The sequence below is a fragment of the Copadichromis virginalis genome, linkage group LG5 (genome assembly GCF_057382275.1).
Source record: "Copadichromis virginalis isolate Kocher_CV1m ecotype Utaka linkage group LG5, C_Virginalis_male_GT1.1, whole genome shotgun sequence".
Lineage (NCBI taxonomy): Eukaryota > Metazoa > Chordata > Actinopteri > Cichliformes > Cichlidae > Copadichromis > Copadichromis virginalis.
This window is the reverse complement of record NC_140622.1, coordinates 20,615,397-20,636,590: the sequence shown is the minus strand read 5'-3', so window position 1 is coordinate 20,636,590 and position 21,194 is coordinate 20,615,397. Positions and strand designations below refer to the sequence as shown.

The following is a 21,194-nucleotide window of genomic DNA, read 5'->3' as shown; positions in this document are numbered from 1 at the left end:
TTCATTTCATTTTAGTAAACATGTTGTACTGCTTCTTAAATACAACTCTACTCCAATCAGTCAACACTGAGAGCGCCTGCCTTAGTTTGTGCACAACTGTTTCACCAAAACAGCTACAGAGGTAGGTGAGCAACACAAACGCAGTATTTAAAACCAAACTTTTTTCCATTTAATTCCTGGAAAAACACCACAGATATAAATACAGTGGTCATGGTGTAAAACAATAAAGAGTTTTATTAAAATACATCCACTTTTTTAAACCCACAACTAAATTCATTCATTTTTTTATATAAAACTCACAGATTCACACACGCTCATGACACATGTGAGGTCCTTAGAAAGAAAAGGTTGTTCCCCGGCTCAGTTTGTAGTGGAAACGCACGACTTCTTTGAGTCAGGTGTAACAGTTTTACGTCTAATTTAAGTGCGCTTCTTTCTGAATCGAGGCAGCAGCTGAGTGCTCACAAACTGAACAAGCTTAGTCTCTGTGAGAAGAACAGCTACAACCACACCAAGCAGACATATTGCCCCCACGCCGATATGGACGAGCCTCAGAAGCAAGCCGCTGTCGCAGCAGAAAAAAGCCTGGAGACAAGAAAACAGATGCTCCAGTTAGGATCACAGACTTCTACAGAATAAAAATAATAATAAGTATGTTTACTAAAAGCGCAGCTCAAAAGTTCCTGTTTTGAGAAAAAAACAAACCTCAGAAACTGCTGTGACAACTCCACTGACGCCCAACGCCAGCAGTATGAGAGGGGAGGGCAACAGGCCTCGCAGAGGTTTCCACCGACTCAACTGGAAGTACCGGTGTATGTAAAGCAGGCTGTGTAAGATACGGAGGCCCATATTGAGGCAGTTTGCCAGTATGAAGCCAACACTGCCAGCCCAACTTGTCAGTACGTATGAAAGGAAGAGGAAGGAGACAGACAGGGCTAGCATGATGAAGTTGTACCTGAGGACATAAACTCAGTGTTAAATGACAGTTTACACGCTATAAAATAACTGTGTGTCTATATACATATATATGTGTTTCTGCATTCTCACTTGTCAACCTCTTCTTGGCTCATGACAGCAAAAACAAAACACTCTGTTACACCATTCACAGCAAGCAGGAGGACATAGCAGCTGTAGCATTGCAGCAAACTGGGCCCTAAAAAATAAAGAAACACATTTTACAAATTCCCAGCAAAGCAAAATGTCATATACTGGTGTCTCCTGTCACCGGATTGTAGCTCACATACCTGACCCACTACTAAGGAGAGAGCCACCATAAATATCCAGAGCCAGGTGAGAGTATGCATAACCAAACACTGTGATAATCAGACCAATCACCAGCACCAGTTTCAGCAGGCACTCCAGGACCTCTGCGACAATGGCAACTTCTTCCTATAACAAAAACCAGCAAAAAGAGGTCAAATCAACAATTCCAGCATAGCCACTCACAAACATTTGTTTGAGATAACGTCCACAGTTCAGACCTGTTTCTGACTTTTGACATTGCGCCCTCTCTCCAGCACTTTGGCAAAGAATATGTAGAAGCTTTCTTCAATTGGCAAGAAGATGAAGCGCGCCACCATGGAGCCCAGATTATTGACGATATCATAAACACCCTGATCTCCAAAGCTGAGGACGTTCAAAAAGGTCATGACGTATCGCTCACCCTCGGTCAGGATCTGCTTCAGGAAGGATTGCTTGAAGAAGCTCCAAGTGAGCCGCGCTAGATTCCTGTCGACTAACGGCTTTAAACACAGAAAAAGGTTAAGAATATCCGCCGTGAATAGTAACCAAAATATAATTAATAATCACAAATAATCAGATTTTTACAACATTTTCTGCTTGACTGTCTCTAATTTACCTAAAACATTATAGCACAAAGCTTGGATATAAATTTTTAGCTTTATATGCTAAATGCTTTTCTAGATTTTTTAATGGCCTATCCACCCACTTTCAGGGTGTTGTTTCCCTGAGGCATCTGAGGCAGTGTAACCCAAACCTAACCTTAACGCCAGAACTTCCACAGGCAAGCAGGGATCAGATAATCATCATGCTGACTGCTGCAATGAAGGCTGCTGTCTATGATATTATAATATACATGAAAATGATACATTGTTGCATTTATTTTAAACCTAATCTGAATGATTTGATTCCTTCAGGGCAGAGTGCATGCCTTAAAAGTGGGTCTCAAAAATGTAAACTTTGCACAAAATAGAGTTTTCTTCTATTCAGGTTAGACTGTCTGCTATTGTTTTTGTGGTACAAATTGTCATATTTGCTCTACCAGCATGAAAGTTGAATGGTAATGCCATTTTCTTAATTTTTGCGACTAGGAATTTCATAAATAAGAAAAAGAGAGAGAGAGAGAGAGAGAGAGAGAGAGAGAATGATTTGATCTTCAGTGCGAATATTTCACAGCAATCATCACATACATCCAAACTTTGTACCATAAATTTAGCATGCAAATTTGGAGATGGTCGAGCAGAAGGCACACAGTGATTTCAGATGCAATGACTCAGTGTGACTTTGATGGGATCAGTGATGAGTAATGCATAATGACGTGCAAGGTCAAGTACCTCTCCATACTGTCTGCGGGGCAGCAAATCTCTAACACGGCGCAGTGGGAAACTATTCCTCGCTGCCTCTTTGGAACCCAGGAAATGAATGAAGTAAACAGCATAGCATAGCACCAGGATCCCTGTGTACACCAACTAGAAAAAGTGAACACAGCACAAAGTCGTGAAAAGTTCAAACAAATATCTGCAGAAATAAAGCAGCTGATACTTCAGCTGATTTCTTACATGAGCAGCAGAAAAGATGTAAAGGCCCCATTCACGGGAAAACACCACCAGCACCACAGTTATGCTGCACTTTGCGATCATTGCCAAGCTTTCAGCCACCACTTTCAATCGGATAAACATGTGAGCTTGAGCCAAGACCCACAAGGGTTCTGCCAGGAGCTCCTGCACCCCAGATAAGGCAAACAGCACCACAGCAGGACTGTAGTAAGGGACAGTGTGAGCATCTGGGACCTCTAGGAGCCAAAGCCACACATATGACAGAAGTACTGCCCATAACACACCAAGGGGTACCCTGAAAAATTAGAAATAACATGTGAGCATCAAAAACTGAAAATCAGAATGCCTATTTTATCATCTAATCAACTCACGTCATCCATAGGAGATTGATAACTGGTCTCCAGCTGTGGTTTTTGCCCGATTGCCCGCTCAGACAGGCCCTCCGGAAAGCCTCTCTGGACAGAAACACTAATGTGGAATACAGCAGTGTAAGCCTGCATAATAAAGACACACGTAAGGACACATGTTACAGCGGCTGGAGCCCGAAAACCATTGTGTTGTTTTCCTGCAAACTTTACCTGACATTGACCACCCCAATCAGCTCTTTGGACACAAACCGCAGCGTAAAGGCATTCAGAAGAAAGGTGAGCACACGGAACATTACCTGAGGACATAAAACCGGACAAATAAATGAATAAATAAATAAAAAAAATGCTGTAAATGCTCAACACACATCAACTACCGTGTTTGTTTACCTGTAGCAACACATTATAGGACGCTAGAGTGGACACACTCTGCAGTATGTCCTGAGAGCTCATTTTGATCTTCCTTTGGCTCTGTGAAAACTGTAGTCAGGTGTGGAGTATACCAGGTGTCCGCTGCTTTCTACGAAGAAGAATCATAATGCTGCCATAGTGTGGGAACTCTTATCTCGACCGCATTACAAACCGGCGGCACCAGACATTATTCCAGTAGAGCAACTATGAGCTGTCAGTTGTGCCCGGCAGTTAAAGCTGTGGATCGTACACCAATACTTCCGTAGACATTTTACGCAAGCGCATTACGTAGTGACGTCACGCAACGTTGCTTTCACCCTAGTGCCACTAGATAGCGTCATAATGCTTAGGAAAAATCTATAGATGAAATCAAAAATTAATGCTCGGGAATTTATTATGTACTACAGGTCCACGTGGACCACGTGTTTCTGGAAAATGCATTACTGGTTAATATCTCCAAATTCGACTTTCTGACTCAAACCTTGGTTGTTGATGTTTTAGTGGCAGAAACAAGCATCCATAGGGTCTCAATATATTCTCTATATAAACACATATATGCATTTCTGATAAAAAATAATAATAATAATAATAAGTTACGGGAAAATGTGTTTAATATTTCCTGTCCAAATAAAAAGATTTATTAACAAATAGAAAAAAAAATATTTTGTCGACTGATACTGATTCTTGTTTTGGTTTGTTTATGAATCAAATTTAATCAAATGATAATGGGTTGTTGATCAGATCCAAAACGCTTTTAAGTGAAAAGCCTTCAAAATTTTAATTTGATTTATATAAAGATTATATTGCTTTAGATCGCCTCCAGTCCAGCTCCTGAAAGTCAATTTGTTTAAAACCTTTTCTATTACGTGCACTTCAAAATCACACAAAAGGAGCACAGACTTGGGAGTTTATGTTTTTTTTAATCATATGGGAAATATGGAGACAGTAAAAAAAAAAATACATCCTTTGCAAACCAATATACATGTTAACAACAATATACATAAATATTATATACAGCGTTTAAGTGGCTCACCAATTAGTCATTTCACTACTCTTTTTGTACCCATGGCTGCACTCATTGCACCTCCATCCACAAAACAGAACTTTTCTGTACAGCTGAAAACAGCTGGAGCGTTAAAGTTTGATCATTACATGGCACTGTTCAGTCAACTTTACAACCACAAGTTCTTCTTAGTCAAAGGCAAGAAGTTGGATGTTTGAAATTATAACATTCATATTTAAGCCACAATGCTAAGATTGATGGATTTTTCTTGGTCTCAAATCTCTAAACATGCAGTCACCTCATTCACAAATACGACCTATATCTGAAGCATGAAGTAAAATTAGTTCCTGTAGCCTTTTTCCTCCATTTCATATTTTCTATCCCCAGTGGAGATGATTTTCAACATGAAAGGGAAACATGATGGCAGCAGATGGTAGCAATGACGTCAAGTGGAATGTAAGGATTTTTCAGACTCCCACTCCCACAGTATATTATTACTCACACAGGTCTTCATAACTTATACAAATAATAAGCATGCACATAAATGAAACATCCACATATATATATATACAGTACACGGGCCGTTTGTTGTTTGATCGTACCCAAGAATAGTTTGTGCTTAAAATAAGGTGAAACAAATACTGATTGTGAAACAGCTTGCTCATCTGCAAGCAGGCAAACTGTTCCATAAACATGAGGAGAGTAACATGAGTCTGACATGGATGACATCATTTTTCTAAAAGATGCTCCATCTTGGGGTTCATGAATGAAAACCCAGCAAATGCTGACTGGTCCATGGAATCTATGAAGTTCTTATCACTGTAGGAAAGACGAGCCTTCTCGCTGAGGAACTCCCGGTCAAAGTTGCTGCAGTCATTCGGCGCTTTCTGGAAGTTTCCACAAACAAATCTCAGCAAAATGTAATCATAGCACAAGAGCTACAATTTTTAAATCCTCAGTGACGTGTGTGACGTACCACTTTGGGTTTGAAGGGGGGCTCAACCTCTCTCATTTCCAACGCCTGCCAGTTAATGCTCTTGAAAAAGGGGTGTAACCGGATATTACCCACAATTCCTATCCTGCGAGTTGGGTCTCTCTCAAACAACTGCAGGGAAGGAAGGTCAGAAAGGTTGCATAAGGAATATATGTGATCATGTGTCAAACACAAAGGATTTTCAGTTAAATGGACTGCTTATGTTCTCAGACCGTACCAGCCAGGGACTGAACTTGGTGCTTAATGTTCCCTCCACTCAAGTGCATCAACAAGCTAATTTTTTTACCGTCATTTCCTACTCTGCGAGGTCTTACAACTGGCAGAGTAACTGCAGGTGGAGTAGACCATATTAACAATGGATATGTTGCACTAAGTGTGACAATTAGAACTTGTCCAAATACTTTTTGTTAATATTTGGAGGGCTTTTGGATGCTCCCTCAAAAGAAAGGCTGATTTCATTTCACTAAACCTCAAGCAAAGCTTTAGCTCAGGCAGGCCCACAAAGGCAAGTCTTGGAACAATCCCAGCAGACTAGCTGATCCCAGTATTAGCCCACACCAGCAGAGGACTAAGCTCAGTTACCCTAAAACCCTTTCAAATGGTTATTTCATATAGGATATGAAATGTAAGCAGCTTTTTCTTGCCCACTGTTTCTGTGCATCTGCAAGCTGCTTCTTTTCATGTTTCTGACTTGTTCAATGTCCAGTCTGTTGCCAGTGACACAAATACTAGTTTACCTAATACTTTGTGAAATAAACACATGAAACTCACTTGGATGAGTGATAAAACATTGCTCCCACTGAAAACGCTACGTCCAGATGAACAGAGTCAACTTTTTGGGACTCATGGACATTTCGTGTCTGAACGCTTTTTGTGGTTATTATATTTAGTATTAAAGATATGATACAAACCCGCTCAAGCAGATCTTTCGACTCCTTGCTAATCCATCGGGGATAATGGGGAGTATCCATGCGAATGGACTCAAACAGCTCATCCTCATCATCTCCATGAAAAGGTGACTGACCAATCAGCATCTCATACAGCAACACCCCAAATGACCACCAGTCAACTGAGAATGAGTATTTCTGTCCCAGCAGAATCTAAAGTTAAACAAAAAATTATAAATAACAATTAAACCAGACAGACGTTTAAAAGTTTTGTTTTTAAATGCAGATTTGATTATTTCAGCACAAGAGAGAATTTTGGAAGAAGACTGCACCTCTGGAGCGATGTAATCCGGAGTGCCGCAAAAAGTTGTGGCGCGATTGTCACCAAATACATTCTCCTTGCACATGCCAAAGTCAGCAATCTTTATATGCCCATCGCAGTCCAGCATCACATTGTCTAACTTAAGATCCCTGAAAATGAATAAAAAGTAGAACCAAGTTACGATATAAACATGAGTTATTGTGATGATAACGTTTTAGAAAACTATTTTGTGTTTGTTAGAACAGAATTTACCACACAAATAACAACTTACAATAAAAGGTTAAATAAAATTTTAAGGGGATTAATGTTTGATTACAGATGCATTTGCACTTTGAACTGTGAGATTTTTTACACACTACTATTCGCTACACAAAGCAGCAGTTTTGTAAAATGCAGTAATTATATGAGTTTCTTTGAGGATATTGAATTTTTACTATACTTATAGGTGATTTCACTATAATTAAAAAAAAACAAAATTATGCAGAGATATGAAAGGTCTTTGAGATATGCAGTCCAATTGAGTGGTCTACTGTTTCTATGTTCATTTACTAGACATTTTGTAACAGTTATCTTAGTTTTGTGTTGTCCTGAAATGTCAGGAGTCTGGTTTTCTCAGTGTAACAAATAAACACATTTACATTTTCCTCTTCCCAAAATCTTTTAAAAAAATTTTAAATCACATTTTTGTACTGCATCCAAGTCCACAGTTTTCATAACAGCCCTTGCTCAATGCATGCCACACAATAATAATTAAACTTTCAGGGGGAAAAAGTGTCAAAAATGCGTGGGATTACCTAACTAAACAAGATTGGAGACTTTGCAAATTCATTTTCTCATTACACTTGCAACTGAAATCATTGGCGCATTAAAAAACAACAACAAAATAATGTAAAGAAAACAGATTTTTAAGTGTATTTTATATTCATGTGAAATTCCTATTCTGTGCTCTGACCTGTAGATGATGCCTTTGGAATGTAAAAACTGAAGACCACAAATGATCTCGGCAGAGTAGAACCTGGTAAGACAAAGGAGTCAGAGACAGAAATATCAGACACTCATCTCTGATGGAAAGCTACAGGCCTGTGCGGAGCTATCTCAGTACATAGCTGGAGGCTTAACACTGGTGTAACTGCAGACTCATTTCAGTGTACACCTGAATTATTGAAGAGGACATTTGTATGGAGTAGGAGACAGGTGAATAACACTCTCATAATGTGAAACCCAAGAGCTGCTGCGAGCCGAATGATTAGCCTATCGCTGACCTGCTTCTCTTGTCATCTGTGTCGAGTGAAACAACCAGGTCCGGAGAGCACACAAAGCCATCTCTCCAGCCCAGTTCCTGCACAGTGACACTAAATGACCTGCTGAACAGGACTGAATAGACTGTCAATATCTCTCACCTAACATCATTAGAAATGCAGTCCTCATAGAATAGGAGTCAGACAGTACAGGCATATGTACAAGAACGTCTCAACCTGGATCACGAAGAACAAAACAAAAACACACAGTTGTAAGAGGACACCTCGATATGCATGCAAGCTGAAGGAAAGTTGAAATGGTGCATGAAACTAGTCTTTGTCAGGTTAGCAGCAGCCTTTGTGGTGGCAACGAGCTTAACTGAGACTCTGCAGTTCAGTCACTGCCAAAGGAAAAATGTTGCATAACCAGATCCAGCACATGCCTTATATTCTGTGACAGCCTGTGCAGCAATATACAACACGACAGTTTAGACACATTAATCTTGTGTGTCATCAAGTTTACAGAAACTATTCTATTATAAATAAGTCACCAGAAGATTATGTATATTGCAGGTACTAGACGACTTCCTGACTGGCATGGCGGTGGAAGTGCAGGTTGATGGAAGAATACTGCTTTGTCTTTTTCACAACAATAATGAGCATTCCTACAGAAATAAGAGGAAATGCCACTGGAGGAACAGATAGATAAGAAAATGAAAGGAGGGGATCAAAGCCATATCTCACCTCTAACAGTGCAGGAAATTATGTTAATGGCATGAGATTGACAAGGAAATGAGCCTAATGAGTGTGCAGTTACGTTTTACAGAGACATAGCAACAGGGTATATTTCAGATCCCTTGATTACCATCAACCGCTTTCAGACAGTTCGGGTGAACAGGAATAAATCCAAGCGTAATAAATAAAGATGTGGATGATTTGCCACTTTTAATAACAACAGATGGTGCCACCCTTGTCACATTACTGTGAAGGAACGCTTCTGCAGCCCACATATTTAACATGGGGCTACTTCCACACTATATACCCACAGACTTTTCACATGCCAGATTGGCTGTTGTTTACATCACGCTCTCCAGCAAACTGGCAACTCCGTGTGACATCATCCACACTTGCATTGAGACTACGGACTATGCATCCCAGTGATTTCTTGTAGTCCTGTGTTGTGTTAGGCTTGTGGGATTTTACAACTCGCCAGTATTAGAGCTGTTACAAAATAATTTCCCTGCAGAGAATATTAAAGTCCTTATTTTAATCCATCCATCCTCATTTGTTTAACACTTTAAATGTGTATAAATGCATCATCTACAAGCATCCTATTTTTTTTTTTTTAAGTTTAAACAACCAACCTGCTCCACCATGACTATAACAGGCAATGTTATAGTCATGGTGGAGCTATGCTGTTTGTCAGCAAGATAGGCAAAACTACCAAAGTTAACTTACATAAAGTACACTGCATAAAAAAGCAACAGCTCATAGCATGAGCTTGCTGCTCTTACTGATATTACCATTCAGTCTTCAAAAACAATGCATGGTTAACACCACAGACTGTAAGCATACATTTAAATTAAAGCAAATTTGTTTAATTAATTTACTGCTTTGCTGGAATTGACTTAAATTCGGTCTTATGAACCACAGAATTTCTGCTGTCTTGTTGAGGCATGTTTGTTTTAAGCATTAACATAAAAAAAGATGCAAACACGTAAAGGAATGAATAGTAGGGAAATAAAATAGCCCACTCTCTCTCTCACTCACTGAGGATAAATTACCCAGAGTGAATACAGTCACTGAGTGAGGAGAATTCTAGAGGATGCCAACAAAGGATCAGGTGTCAGTGTTTGCAAAGTACAAAATTACTCCTGTCATCTCAAAGGTACTGGACACAGCCGCTGATTTAACTACAGGAGATGTAAGATCAGTGACTAAGCACAACAGTTAGAAAGCAGAACATGAAGCATTTCAGTGGTTCATAAGAAAAAAATGCATTCAGTCTTAAAACCCGGCTGTACACTCTTTGTATTTTTCTGCTACATACAGCCAAATTCTGTCAAAACTCTTCAGCCAAAACATTACTTTTCAAAAGATTTCTGCACTCAGTGAATTAAATTTATAACTGACTAAAAAGCAAGAATTTCATCGGTTCTAAACACCACATAACATGATTATTACTCTCATATTAATCTCTCTGAATCCTTAGCACTTGCTAAGAAATGTCAGCAGGTTTGTAAAAGTGTAATTTAATTTAAAAAAGTAAAAGTTTAGTTGGCAGTCAAGGTGCCGCCAGATTTTGGATTCATAATGCTTTATTTCACCAGCTTGCGATTGTTTTTCTCTGGAGAGATTCCCATAGTGTGATGAGAAGTGGGTGTAGTAACTGATATCTCCCCATACACAAACATTAAGAGCTGTTCACTCCTTACAAGGCCTGTCTTCTAAAGAACAGGAGCTAATAGATGCCAGCATTGCCCCAGTCCTTCAGACTTTATACATCATATAAAAGAAAACAAGATGCAGGCTAAAAAAGTGACAAAGAGACAATAAACATATGCTCATCTTTACAAGTATCTTCTGTAAATGTGAGTCTCTGGGCAGCTAGACAAGCATGTGAACACTGAGTAAGGATGGCAGGGATTGTGTTTCCACTGAGTAACGTACAGTATGTCATGATGGCTGTGTGACAGGTGGAACTCACGTGGCTCTGTAGAGCTCAAAGCGCCCTTTTTCCTGAATGTGAAACATCAAGTCACCTCCATTCAGATACTCCATCACAAAGAACAGATGCTCCTAGAGAAACATTTCATTTTTTACTATTAAAGGCACAACGATGTAATGTAATGTAACTACTGATGCAGAATAAAATACAGTCATTAATGACATGGAGGGGAAGTACCTTGGTCTGAAAGGTGGAGTAAAGGTGTGTGAGGAAGGGGTTTTCCCAGGCTAAAGCCAAGACTCTTTTCTCTACCATCGTGCACTCCACATCATCATCCATAAGCACTACATCTTTCTTCAGAGCTTTCACAGCAAAATACTCTCCACGCCCTTTCAGCTCTGCCAGCAGGACCTACAAAGAGAAGAGAAGAGAAGAGAAGAGAAGAGAAGAGAAGAGAAGAGAAGAGAAGAGAAGAGAAGAGAAGAGAAGAGAAGAGAAGAGAAGTATTAGTATTTTAATTCGCTGGTTGATGAAACACCCACAGTCCATGTAATAAGTTCTATAAGAGAACTACAGCCTCCATTGTAATGATGACAGCTGATATGGGTTGACTTGAGTGTTGTTGGTTCACTTATTTATATTCTCTCTTTTTCTCTCTAGTTTTTAAGATGGCAGTCTCACAGTTCGTTTCACACTGACGTCATTGCTCCGTACCTTTCCAAAACTGCCTTTTCCTAAGACTTTGTGGAAGATGAAGTTGTCCATGTTGATCTTGGTTAAGTGGGTAAGACGAGACGGTACCCGTGGGATGGAACCTTCCCAAAGTTTGCCGTATGTCGACCCATCTAATGGACAAATACATTACCACACACAGAAATGACATATTTACACAATTATCTCAAACCTTTGCATATTTTCTGCAGTTTTTATTTGCATAGCATTTGCTATCAGTACAGAACTTTAACTTTCTGCTTGAATGTTTGGAGGAAAAAGCACCAACAAATAAAGCCTCACTCACCATTGATCTCAAGTCCAGCAAGTTTATTCACTTCGTCATAGATTCCAATATCCGGGAGATTAGGCAGATTTGGATCTGAACGGCGAGTGGATGATTTCTGATGGAAAAAAGGAAGAAAAATAAACACATAAACAAAAAATAAACATGAAGAACTCAAACAACTGTTTCCTAACAATGGTCGACTAACAGCCGTGGTACATTTGAGTCAAAAACTTGTTTGATTCTTCTCTCTTTAACTGTCTTCAAAACTAAATAGATTTTGGGTTGAACGACAGGCCTGTAAAGACAGAACAGAATGAGTCAGGCGTTTAGCACAGAAGGGCAGGAAAATTAGGTCAACACACACCAGTAACTTTGAGTTTCACATTCAAGTGAAACAAATAAGATACTTTTTTGCTAGTTAGTTATTATTAATCAGCTTGTTATCTTTCCACTTCAGGTAAGAAGCCTGAAGTGGAAAGTTTGGGTAAACAAAGAAAGTTGATAACTGTTATCATGACACCCATTATCTCTATAACCAGTTTTAGGTTTTGTTGAGCCAACAAACACAAGCATCTCTGTGTACTGGCAACATTGCAAGCTAAGTGCCTAGATTTGATTTCAGATCTATTTGAATCTTCTCTATCCTTTCAAAACAAACATTTACACATTATGATAAATAATGTAAATACTTCAAGAATTTAAATGCTATTTCATTTCTTAAATGATGATAAAATATAGAGATGTAGTTATAAGGCTTAAGTATTCATTTTATTCAGAAAGTTTATAAAGTTATAAAGAAATTTGCTGCTAATATGTTTACTAATATTTCTGGAAAACATCCAAATAAGTGCCACTACATAGAAAACAGAACAGCAACAACCAGTTTTTAAATTATCTTTTTTATATAAAATTTAATAAAGTGCTTATCTATATTTGTTATTCATTATCATTCGGAGTCACAAAATCTCCAAGAGCAAAGTCGCGTTAGTAGAATGACACCTGAGTCACACTTCTTTCTCATTGTAATGTCATCCATCTTGATGTGGACTTGAATACCAAAAGATACAATCCACTGAATGACTCACTGAACTCACCTGACTGACTTGTGTGAGGGCTTCGGCTAGTAGTTTCTGATTGATACCACAAAGGTTGGCTACTTTGTCCTGACACTTGTGATGGACATTCATGGCGCAGTCTGCAAAGAGAAAAAACAAGTCTGCACTGAAAAAAATTTTCTTGGCCCCCATAAATATGAAGCAATAATTTTGAGTAAAATAAAAATGAAATCTATAAAACTGAAGGGTTATTTTTTAAAATAATCATTAAGGAAAATATGCTTAGGATAAACTAAATGTATTTCAATACGGTAAATTTAATTTGACCAAATCCATTAAATTTAATGTTTTACATGTTTTATATGTAAAAAATACACAGAAAATTTACTTTTAATTAAGTTGCTTAAAGTCAACATTTTAGGCGTAAATATTTTTTTAGTCTGTAGAGTACAGAAGCACACGCTCCTGTAACCATCCAGTCAATCATGTCTCTGCTGTACCTTCACACTTCAGGCCTTGCTTGACCAGACCCCACAGAAGGCTTCCACAGTGGTCACAGAAGGTGGGACTCATGTAGTTGTTGATCTTGAAACGATGCGGCATGTCGATTTTAAATCGCTCCTTCTGGAACTTTGGGCACGGAGAAGATTCATCATTGCTATGTATGACCAAAGGACTCACGCTCACAGGCCTGTAACATCTAGCTTTCCTGCGCACCTTCCTCATCCTTTTTTTTCCCCTTGTCTTCTTCTTCCCTCTCTAACTTCAATGTGTCAAAAGTCACTACAGCACTGTGTAAAAAAAATTCTCAGAGATTACAACTTGTGGGCCAGATCTGTCCCTGCTAGTTGAATTTAAAGTATTTCCCTAAGACCACACCCCATCTGTTAGTCCCACAATGTGTGGGGGTGCAGTGCTCATTCCTGTCACTGCTATCTAGGTTAGCTGGACTTTGATTATCCCCTAATATTGATGGACATTGAAAAATGCTTCACTGGAAGTGGAAACTAACAGGTATGTGCCTTTGTGTTAAACCCTGACCGAACTATACACTTTAATTTGATAAACGAATCATTGTTGATTTGCTAAGGAGGAATACATCAAAATCGTAAATCACAGAGGAAAAAAAGCCCACACTAAACTGACTATTGCGCACTAATTGGGACACATATGGCGAACACTAACAGTACATGGTGTACAGAAGAAATGTGTGTTACACACCACAGTATCCCGACTGTTGGCAGCAGTACCAGTACATCTGCCGATGATTTTGTCTATACATTTCTTGTGGATGGCTGCATTACATTCTGAGAAAAAGAAACGATATAGCAGATTAATACTTTAGTTTTTAAGCTGTACACACACATGCTTTCATAAACATGAAGCAGTGATTTTGAATAAAATTCAGTGAAAATATGTCAAATCAAATTTATCTATATAATTAATCTTGCAGGAAAATGGTAGTCCACTACATTTCTTTTGACCAGACTCCTTTAAATCTATCATTTTACCTTGTAAAAAAAATTACATGGAAATATTTCAGCAATCAGCATATTTTTGAGTGCATAACGGTAAAAGAAATGAATATGTACATTTCACAGTTTGCTTTTATGGTTAAGTAGACATTTTTTATGTTTAACATCTCAGCCATTCTCACTCCCGAGATGTGATATACTCACGATATGTTAAGTCCCGAGGCATTCCTGAGGAACGCGAAAGCATAAGAACGTGTATTATGCTACGCGCCTGGTTATAGATGAATTCCAGTAGAATGCCGGTAATACACATTCCAGCCATGTATTCCAGCCCTAACCATAAACTTATCCCGAACCTTAACCAGCACTTTGATGACATTAGATAGTGTTTTCTAAAGCAACTTAAGTAAAATGAACGTACATGTGTAGATTCATTTCAAACGGTTCTCATGTTTTCTCATGTTTCCTCATTTTTCCGATCTCATAATATAGGGACGTGTTGGGTGCCGGAAGCGTAATATACAGACGATTTGTCACCTAGCGTAAAATGTAACGCTTTGGGAGTGAGAACGTGTTGAACATCTATGTTGCTGTTTTAGCTATAACACAATGTATTGAGATTTTTTTAATGAAGTACACTTACGTCTGCATTTATAGCCTTGCTTGTTGAGTCCCCTGTGTGAGACAAAGACAGGCTTTGTGAATGATTTCCCAGTTTATCACTCAAAAGCAATAAGGAACAGGTACTGCATTGCATACACTTTATAACTTGTAAATTCTATCTTAACTGTGTGGTAACGATGGTGATTAAGTCTCATTAAGGTTAAAACACTTCATAGGAACAGGCCCTGATTTGCTACTCTACCTAAGAATATTAAAGTGCATAACACAAGTAACATAACCTCCCAAAAGCACAAGTCTCCTACCTTTAGGGTAATCTTAGAGCTACACTAACAATCCCTCTTCCATCAAGTAGAGTGAGTAAGTACATATGTGTGAGGAAGGGGTTAGTGGTAGTACTTTATTTCTGAACTTCATTTAACTAACGTGGCAACAGCAATCATTGAGAAAGCTAATGGTAACAAGGATGTGTGGAGCTCAGTAAGATGGAAAAGTACCAGCGGGTGGTCAATAATGGGCTTAAACGAGATGTTGGGGTGTATATTTATCATTTCCTAATCTGAAATAAGATAAAGTGAAGTCAGATAAGATAGGATGCCTCCTATATTTAGACTTTACTTCTGTAGAATCAATTTGGGAAAATAATGTTAGGCTTATCTAATATTAGGCCTAAAATAGTACATTTCTGTAATGTGGCTCCAAATGAAGTATGTAGTTTTGTGTATCTTTTTGCACAAAATTTCCAATTTCATCAAAATGTGCTTCATATCAGATAACTGGACAACTAAAGTCTTCAAAGGAAAACATGAGCATTCTATGTATAACATCAAGAAAATGGGTCATCAAAGTCTTGGGTCATGGTCTGGCAAACAAAAATAGTTATTGAGAGTTTCTGCCAAACTATGTCAGGGGATTGTCCTCACTTCTTTTTTAATTAGAGAGCTCATATTTCCAGGAACTGTTCACATTAAAAGTGTCACATACAAAACAGTGATCTAGAAAAATAATTACAGTCTTAATCAGAAATAAGTCTGCTAATACTACAAGTTCCTGAACACTAGATTCTCAATATCCTGTTTCCTAATTTGATGAAAGTTTTAGACGGGCACTGACCAGACAAATTCTCTGCACACAGAGCAGAAAGTGGGCTGTCTGAAGAAAGTTGCAATGAACTCATGGTTCTTGATGAAGTGTATTTTGGCCTGCTTTATGGCCCCGCGTCTACGGTTCAGAGTAGGAGCTTCCTCCTTCACAGGCTGCTTGCTCTCTTCCAAATAAAGAGAGAAAAACAAGTCAGTCATATACAACACTGTGACAGAAAAAGAGAGGTCATATTACAGATTTGTTACAGACTGATAGCCTTATGATTGCAGTAGGGAATCACACGTTAAAGTGTGTGTAAGGACTACATTAAATTAGCAGCTGAAAACCAAGTTAGATGACTGGTGTGGGTGAGGGGGATACCCCTCTAACTGTCTTTGAAGAGGCTGCAAAACATACTTAAATAAAAGGAAGTGCATAGAAGAGAAAATAAAAATAAATAATATAAAAATATAATGTAATTTAATCTCACCTGCATCTGCATCCTCCAGAAAATACTGCACTGCCATCATTACTTTTCCTGAAGGATGGAGATCCACCTGAACACAAAATATAAGTACAGTTAAACAGGATCCTGACATTTGCTCTTAAAGACAAAGGACAGTGTGTAATGACTTACCCAGAATTCAGCACGCCCGTTGGCTTTCTTGCAGCGCTCAGCAAGGACAGACACACCGACAGACACTTCAGCCAGCGGCTCCTCCGCTGTCTTCATCAGCAGTACCTCGAGCACACGACCTTCATAGATGTGTGCATCAAAAGTGGACTTCCAGGCTGGGTACATGGTGGGTTTACGCTGAACCAGGGTCTTCCCTCTTTCTGAGAAGCAGATGGGCAGATAGAGGAAGTAGAAAAAATATTTTTGGCATGTTTTCAATTTAAACAAAATAAGATAACATAATTTGTGTTTGTTGTTTGAGCAGAAGTAGAGACTTCTGCAAAAGACAAAAAAATGATCTCACCAGTTGTCAAGGCTTCCTTCATCTTGATAGCACAGAAGGGTGGGTCAGTCAGAGGAGGCAGGATACCCAGGTCGTACGAGTTAAAGGCAATCCTCAAGAAAGGAGCCATGGTGAAAGTACCAGGATCGCCTGTTCTCAGACAAGAACAACCACAAATTTATTACTGTTAAAGTGCATCATCGCATTGTCTCAAAATATTGCAAAATGTCAAGCAATAGTGCTAAGTTCTATCTGAGCATTTTGACCCCAAACAAAAAAAAGACAGAAGATAAGATAAGCGGTCTTTTTACTGGTATTTGAGAATTTCCTGTCACTAAGCGAGACACCTGCAATGAGCAAAATTTGCCTCTGGCTGCAGCACAAATTTGTATTTTGCTTTCTCTCACTGCAAGATTTACTCTGACTCAATTTTTTATGGTGGACTGGCTATTAATCCAAATGACTGCTTGTTGGAAGCAAGTTACGCACACATTTAGTACATGACCTGAATTTTATGTCATGTATATATTTTCCATATTTTTCCTAACTGAAGAGAAAAAAATCATTCACTTTTTTACCTACAGAGGAAATACCTGAATAACTGGATTTCTTTTGCATTAGAAGTGAAATTCCAGTGGTGACACATAATGAGCGATCAATGTCCCCCTTTGTGCTGGGTGCTTGTTACCTCACGCATGATTTGCTGCTTGCATAACTCCACAAGTGTTGCAGACAGTGCCACAACTTTTCTCTATAACAACCCAAACACCACTAGTTTCAGTATGTGCAATACATTAGGTAACCCCTGTTAACTGTTACACCCATGGAGTCTTTAATTATTATTTTCTTATTGCCACTGATACACATTTAAAATGTGAGCACAAAGTCACATTTGTTTGGTTCCTTATCACTATGCGTGCAGTTTCTGACAGGTTGCAGCTGCAACACCAGAGGTGTTTCCTAGCACTACAAAGTCAGAGCTAGTCTCAACATGTCACTGATCCAAATGCATGCTGTGCTCCAAAGAAAGCCTAGCTGCTATCACAAGCCTGAAACTGTAACCACCTACACTCAGACTCAGAAAAGTAAGACGGAATAAAAGATGCAGGCAAGTAAAAAAGCATGCAACCAGTTTCACTCACGTACTGCAGCTGGGAGCTGTGATGCCAGGGCTTTTGGGAGTTAATCAACAGCAGGCATGCTGTGTGTTTCAGGCCAATAGTGATTGATTTCCCAACCAGCTGTGAGCAGTTTCAAATTGTCCTGTCTAGTTACCTCCCCAGCATACTGTAACTGGTAAACATCCTCTAGAAGCTTGTTATTCAACTTTATGTTGTCTACTTCCTAATGTCTGACCTAACAAACCACACAATTACTGATTTCTGTTATTATTGCTTAATAATTGTATCAAAAACCATTACACGCTGTTCATTCACAAAGGCAATGTGGTAAAATCATTACAAAAAATAAACCCCTGAGCACTGAAACATAATTTGATGGCTGTACTCTCCTCTGAACCTTTGCTTAATTTAAAGTTCAATTAAAATTTTAATTTTCTTCCACACAGAAGAATACTAACATCGCTTTTACTGACTGAAATGGTAACATAATACCTGATTCTGAGAGCCTGACTGTGTTTCATCGTGGTATGGAAAAGAGCCTTTCTTCCTCGACGTAATTACCCCCTCATAAACACTTTTGAACGCCTCATGTGATCGCGCAGAACACCTAAACCATTGCTGAGGTTGACACAGGTCCTATCTAGATTTGAGTCTTGCGCATAATGAAAAACTAAACTCTGACGGTCACATTCACCGAGAATCAGTCAGTGCATCTGATTCTCTCTTTATTCTCTAAAGGATGTGGTCGATTGTCAGTTGGCTGAACGCAGATGTCACCCCACGTCTGACTCAGACAGCAGCTTGCAGCCAGATTGTCTTAATGACAAGTAAATAACTGTTCCTTCTCCCTTTTCTCCCTTTTCTTCTTTTTATCTTTGCTCCTCCATCCTCGCTGTCCAGACCTGCTCACATTCCTCCCATCCCTGGTGATATTCTGTCACTTAACGGATTCCACATAAGCAGAATTACCGACATACTGCATGCAGTTACCGACTGTGTTAAGACAGGGCCGCAGATGCTTGCAGATGTTCCAGTCCAGGTGGGTATAGATCAGTAGGTCGCGATAATTCACCTGTCAGTACCTTTTGTGACCCCGTAGCGTCAGCAAGTGTGACGGGGTCACGGATTCCTGTGCACTGTTTCACTGAAGCAGCTCCAGTCGCTACTCGGAAAAGTTGTCAGGGGTTATTATTTTAACCAAAACAGCTGTGTAGTGCCAGCTGCCTTGTTGACTTTTCATAGAAATGAAACGTGTCTGGCTAAACTTTCACTGCGCTACAACAGCTAACGCTTTCAGCGAGGAAGAAAAACTGTAACCAGTTAGCCAGGGTTTAGCGTTACTCGCCTCACCCTCACAGTGAGGTTTTCCAAAGGATGAAAGAAGCAGACGAAACGGTGCTGTTTTCTGTAACTTTCTGTAAAGTTTAGACGTAAAACCCGTACTCTGCTACTAAAAACCCACTCGACTGAAGCCTGAAAAGGATTGTAATGGCAGACTCACCTTGTCCTGCAAACCAGGCGGTTGTTCTCGACGAAAGTTGCTCTTTTTCTTCCTCTAGTGTTTTTTTTCTCTCTGTGATTCCGTCGATTGAGGAAGTGTGGCGCGCGCTCGCAGCGCAGGGGCTTTCTTTGCAAGCTGTGACGTTTACCTAGTATGCACACAAACACACACACAGACACACACACTCACTCCCCCCCTCTCTCTCTCTTTCAGACACACAGACTCACACAGGGTAGTCTGTGAAGCGGTGGCGGGGCACTGTACACTTAGCTGCCCTCATTGAATTTAGGGCCGTGCCACTTACCATAATACTTTTTTTCTTTTTTTTCTCCCCCCTCAGGGGTGGGAGTATTCCCTTAACACACACAAACACAGCACAGATGCAGGCAAATACACACATAGTCTATCGCTTTTCAGTCACGCGTGTCACTTGACATGTAAGCCTGTTTGAAGTTAACGGGCGTGTTCGTCACAGCAGACCTGTTGATCATATATGAGGCTATATGAGTTATAAATATGAAAAAGCGACCCAACACATTATAACTGTGCATAAAGATCCGCATTGCTGGTGAGTATGCCCTAGATTACAGTATGTGGGGGAAGAGTCTTTTTTTTCCACGTGAAGTGTTTGTGTGGCAGGGGGTGGGGTCACGTGGCTGGGACTGTAGGCTGCGGGGGTAGTTTTGAGGTTTGCGCTAGGTTTTGCTGGTGAGGAGGTGGCAGATTTGGCTCCGGTACCAAGAAGGATCTTTTCTTGTTCTAAACAGGCACTCCAGATTATCCACACTCTTTATTTGTTTCATGCCTGTGTTCACCCCCACACACGCACACATAGATCTAAATAATTGTATGTCAGCACAAGTAAGGGGGGGTTAAGCCCAACTTGGTATTCATCGTCATCTGATTAGAGGCAGCTATAGAACATACTGGCTGATTGAGGGCCTAATTCCTCCAGGATGAGTCATAGTTCAATGACTGGGAGCAATAAGTAATTGCTGCTCTGTGTCAAAAGGGAAGGAAAAAAAACCTGGACAGGAGCAGGCTGGCACGGCACAGGTGTGCCGGTGTCCCCCTCACTTCTCTGTGGATTTACATAACAAGCAGATTCTGACTCATGGTAGACACAGGAAGTCTGCAGACTAGGTGTGTGCACTAAAGACTTCAATGCTCACCGACTCTTCTGACTCTCACTGAGGCACCCTCAAAGCTCAAGAAACCCTGTTATTCTGTTCTTTTTCCAGCACACACATGCACACATACACACACTGTGATGATCCACCAGTGGGATTCATAGGCTGGAGAACAGGCGGATGTTAAATTGAGCCTGCAGAGATGGAAGAGAGAATGATCATCTACATAGAAACTCCTTATGCATGCAGATGAATGCATATGGCTATGTGGCTCTGTGGGCTAGGAAGCTAAGGAAGAGGCTTCGTCATTTGAAGCTGAGGTTTCTTTCATGGGTTTTAGTGCATACTCAGTTGTGAGTTTATTATTTAAATGTTTATTATGGTCAACTACAGGTGTAAGACTTTTTTTTTTTAATTATTTTGGCCGTCAGGTTATTCAAAGCTGCTTCTTTTGTTGCTGTAAATAGAGGATACATTTGAATTTTAAATTTAGAAAATATTATTTTCTCTATTTTGTACAATTCAAAAAATCAAATGTAAAAAGGCACATCACAACTGCTGATTTA

General features: G+C 39.6%; 2 protein-coding genes across 2 annotated transcripts; both read right to left on the bottom strand.

The window, feature by feature from the left end:
- Positions 1 to 208: 208 nt before the first annotated feature.
- rft1 (RFT1 homolog) lies at positions 209 to 3,831 on the bottom strand. The gene is made up of 10 exons (XM_085456610.1): positions 3,551 to 3,831; positions 3,374 to 3,459; positions 3,167 to 3,289; positions 2,799 to 3,090; positions 2,574 to 2,708; positions 1,482 to 1,742; positions 1,245 to 1,389; positions 1,048 to 1,153; positions 706 to 955; positions 209 to 585 (listed from the first exon to the last, which is right to left on the bottom strand). Exons 1-10 carry the CDS (start codon positions 3,611 to 3,613, stop codon positions 421 to 423), a joined length of 1,626 nt encoding a protein of 541 aa, XP_085312736.1. The 5' UTR covers positions 3,614 to 3,831; the 3' UTR covers positions 209 to 420.
- A 640-nt stretch (positions 3,832 to 4,471) lies between these two features.
- prkcda (protein kinase C, delta a) lies at positions 4,472 to 19,709 on the bottom strand. Its single transcript, XM_085456608.1, has 18 exons — positions 19,499 to 19,709; positions 16,898 to 17,026; positions 16,555 to 16,754; positions 16,408 to 16,474; positions 15,948 to 16,101; positions 14,857 to 14,888; positions 13,960 to 14,045; positions 13,239 to 13,368; positions 12,778 to 12,878; positions 11,702 to 11,798; positions 11,398 to 11,528; positions 10,921 to 11,094; positions 10,723 to 10,814; positions 7,730 to 7,792; positions 6,788 to 6,926; positions 6,480 to 6,668; positions 5,551 to 5,679; positions 4,472 to 5,461 (listed from the first exon to the last, which is right to left on the bottom strand). The coding sequence occupies exons 2-18, from the start codon at positions 17,004 to 17,006 to the stop codon at positions 5,303 to 5,305; spliced, it is 2,052 nt and encodes a 683-aa protein (XP_085312734.1). The 5' UTR covers positions 17,007 to 17,026; positions 19,499 to 19,709; the 3' UTR covers positions 4,472 to 5,302.
- Between the last annotated feature and the right edge of the window lie 1,485 nt (positions 19,710 to 21,194).